The sequence below is a fragment of the Myotis davidii genome, unplaced genomic scaffold (genome assembly GCF_000327345.1).
Source record: "Myotis davidii unplaced genomic scaffold, ASM32734v1 scaffold654, whole genome shotgun sequence".
NCBI classification, from domain to species: domain Eukaryota; kingdom Metazoa; phylum Chordata; class Mammalia; order Chiroptera; family Vespertilionidae; genus Myotis; species Myotis davidii.
The window spans coordinates 672904-675939 of record NW_006285795.1 but is presented as its reverse complement, the minus strand read 5'-3'; the positions used below and the strand labels follow the sequence as shown (position 1 = coordinate 675939).

The 3036-nt window shown below is 39.6% G+C and overlaps 1 protein-coding gene across 2 annotated transcripts in view; it reads right to left on the bottom strand.

Moving 5' to 3' along the window:
* Nucleotides 1-3036, bottom strand: part of FAM3C (family with sequence similarity 3 member C) — a 44762-nt gene that overhangs the window by 22715 nt on the left and 19011 nt on the right. Inside the window, exons 3-4 of one of the 2 annotated variants that reach the window (XM_006756828.2) lie at nucleotides 2713-2742; nucleotides 1517-1640 (exon numbers count right to left, since the gene is read on the bottom strand). In XM_006756828.2, the coding sequence (XP_006756891.1) occupies nucleotides 1517-1640; nucleotides 2713-2742 (154 nt within the window). Of the gene's footprint in view, nucleotides 1-1516; nucleotides 1641-2512; nucleotides 2543-2712; nucleotides 2743-3036 lie in introns of both variants that reach the window. The other variant, XM_006756829.2, reaches the window with a different exon arrangement.

The following is a 3036-nucleotide window of genomic DNA, read 5'->3' as shown; positions in this document are numbered from 1 at the left end:
GCAGGCACCCGGGACACGGGCTGGTTTCCCTCCAGCCCCGGCTTCGTCAGGAAGGACGTCCGGAATGACGTCCGGTCTAATTAGCATATTACCCTTTTATTATTATAGATAAGCTCTACAAACTGAAATCCAAGTGTTTTGGGGTTTTTTTTACATAATTCAGTAAAACAGGACTATTATAATGAGAAATCAGAAGACAGCAAATTAGCAATGGGTTATCATTAGCATGAGGGAAAAGAAAGCACATGAGTCAGGACCTTAAAGATCACCTACAGCTCAAGCCTTTAATTTTACAAGGAAAGTGTCATTGTGAGAGGCTATAGGACCTGCCCATAGCTAATTGGAAAAGGGACTAAGATAAATATTTAAAAGCTTCTCTATTAAACAGAAAAGACACATGAAATGCTGGGAGAAACAGCCTAGTTTCCTCCCCTCTATCTATAAAATTACCTCACTATTATCATAATCAATGGCACATTTGTTAGATATATGAATTCAAATAAGTTCATATATCTAATTTTCTAGGCCAGAGCAGATCAAAAGCAGCCAACTAAAACAGGTTTGTAACTTCAGAGGCAGGAACCTGAACCAATGGCAGCTGACAATGAGGTAGGAGACTGAAAAATCCGAACACCATCCTTTGTAGAGCATGTTGACACGGAACCAGTCAGCTCGGTGGCAAGCAGCTCCGTGCCGCAGGGGCTTGAGCTTGTAATGGATTATCTCACACTTCAACAGGCAGCGTTCAGACTCTTAAAATGAAAGGTGTTGGTTTGTAAGACAGTGTGCATGAGCAAGGGCACGGCTATCAAATAGGAGAGCGATTTCCAACAGGTGTGCTGCAAGAATTTTAAAATACGGAATACCTGACTACTTAATCAGGGCACTGACCTCTTTTCCCTTAGGTTGTCACGTAAAAAATGACAACAGCCAACACAACAACAGCTGGCTGGTGTGAACGAATCAAAATCATTTTTGATTTTTTCTGGTCAGATCAGCAAAACATATTTTTTGGTATGCTGCACAATTTTAGCAGTTTGTGTGTGCCATGAGATGAAAAAGGTTGAATATTGCTGAAATAGGACATTGCAGCATGCAAATACCCTCCATGCTGCTCGAGTCCATGTGTGGCTAGTGAGCACTTGAGGTGTGGCCAGTGCGACTGAGGAACCAAACTTTTAATTCATCTAAATGAATTAACTTTTCTATATGATTTGAGAATCTGAATTAAATAGCTACATGGGTCTATGGCTCTAATATGGAATTGCACAGATTTAGAGAATTCACTCAAGGAACCCGTCATCTCTCCACAAAACTGGATAAATATGTCACTCTCTAATATGAAATTTAAGAACTTTAAAGATTCCTTAAAGGCATGGGAAAAATGCGTAATAAAAATGGAAATCACTTTTCTTTAGTAAACGCAAGCCCAATACATTTCAAAAGCCCCACGGCCTCAGGCTCCGAGTGCTGTGGCTTCATCCCACGTCTGCACTGCCCAAGGGGCGACACTCACACGTTGTCCTCCAGGCAGATTTTGGGTCCCACCACATTGGCTGCTCCGCTTGCCATTTTAAAAGCAAAATGCTTCTCAGGGCAAGCTTTCGAGATCCCACATTTGTATCTGGGAGGCTTTGTAGCTTTTGGAAAAGAAAACAGATGAAAAAAACAACACAATGTTAACGGACTTTAAAATCAGTTTGTTTCCAATCTCAAACTACAAGGGAATTTACATCACCAAGATACACTTATCTTAAAACACATGCTAGGATGTCAGCCTGCGGACTAAAGGGTCCCAGGTTCGATTCTGGCCAAGGGCACATGCCTGGGTTGTGAGCTAGATCCCCGCGGTGGGGGGAGGGAGGGTGCAGGAGGCAGCCGAACAATGATTCTATCTCATCATTGATGTTTCTAGCTCTCTCTCTCTCCCTTTCTCTCTGAAATCAATAAAATATTTTTTAAAACAAAACAAAAAACACATCCTAGGATTTTTTTTTTTTCTGGGGGTTTCAAAGAGCCTGAGCCTCTAAATAAAACAAAAGCACCGAGGGAACAAGCTAAAAATTGACATAGATGAATCAAATAATATTATCTTGATGAGGGTAAATGTATGTTATCTGATTATCTTTAAGTTTATGGTTTAAATTCAGGCTAGAGGGGTAGGTTTGAATTGTTACTTTGCATTTTCAGTGCATACATGCACAACAAATGTTACAAACTAAAAAGCCTAATGCATTGCTGAATAATCTGCTCAAGAACTAGTTCTTCTTTTACACACTTCCTGTACTTAAGATGGTGAAGCTAAAAACATTAATGAAAAACAATATTCATTATGAGTAAATACCAAGAACAGTAGGCTATCCAATCGATTATCATCCTTGTAACTTCAGAAAGCAATTTCTAAAAGCTTTGCTCACACTGAACTATCTCCATTGTTGGGATATAAATTCTCTTATGCCTAAGAAAAAAACTAGAATAAATCATCTGCAAATTATTGGGATGAAATACTTACAACGTGCAGCTGTGTCCAACGCTGACCTTGCTAAGAAAAATAAAGTTATCTTTGTTAGTAGGAATAAGGCTATTGGCAAGTATCCACTTTTAAAACATATTTAGAGCTAACAGGCCTATAAAAATAAAAGTGTTTGAATATAGCTCCTAAGAAAAAAACTAGAATAAATCATCTGCAAATTATTGGGATGAAATACTTACAACGTGCAGCTGTGTCCAACGCTGACCTTGCTAAGAAAAATAAAGTTATCTTTGTTAGTAGGAATAAGGCTATTGGCAAGTATCCACTTTTAAAACATATTTAGAGCTAACAGGCCTATAAAAATAAAAGTGTTTGAATATAGCTCAGTATATCTATACTAATAAAAGGGTAATATGCTAATTAGACCAGGAGACCTTCCGAACATCCTTCCAAACAAAGCCATGGTGGTGGGGCCAAGGCAGAAGTGGTTAGGATCAATCAGGCCAGAAGGGGAGGGCAGTTGAGGGAGATCAGGCTGGCAGGGGGCAGGGGGGCAGTTGGGG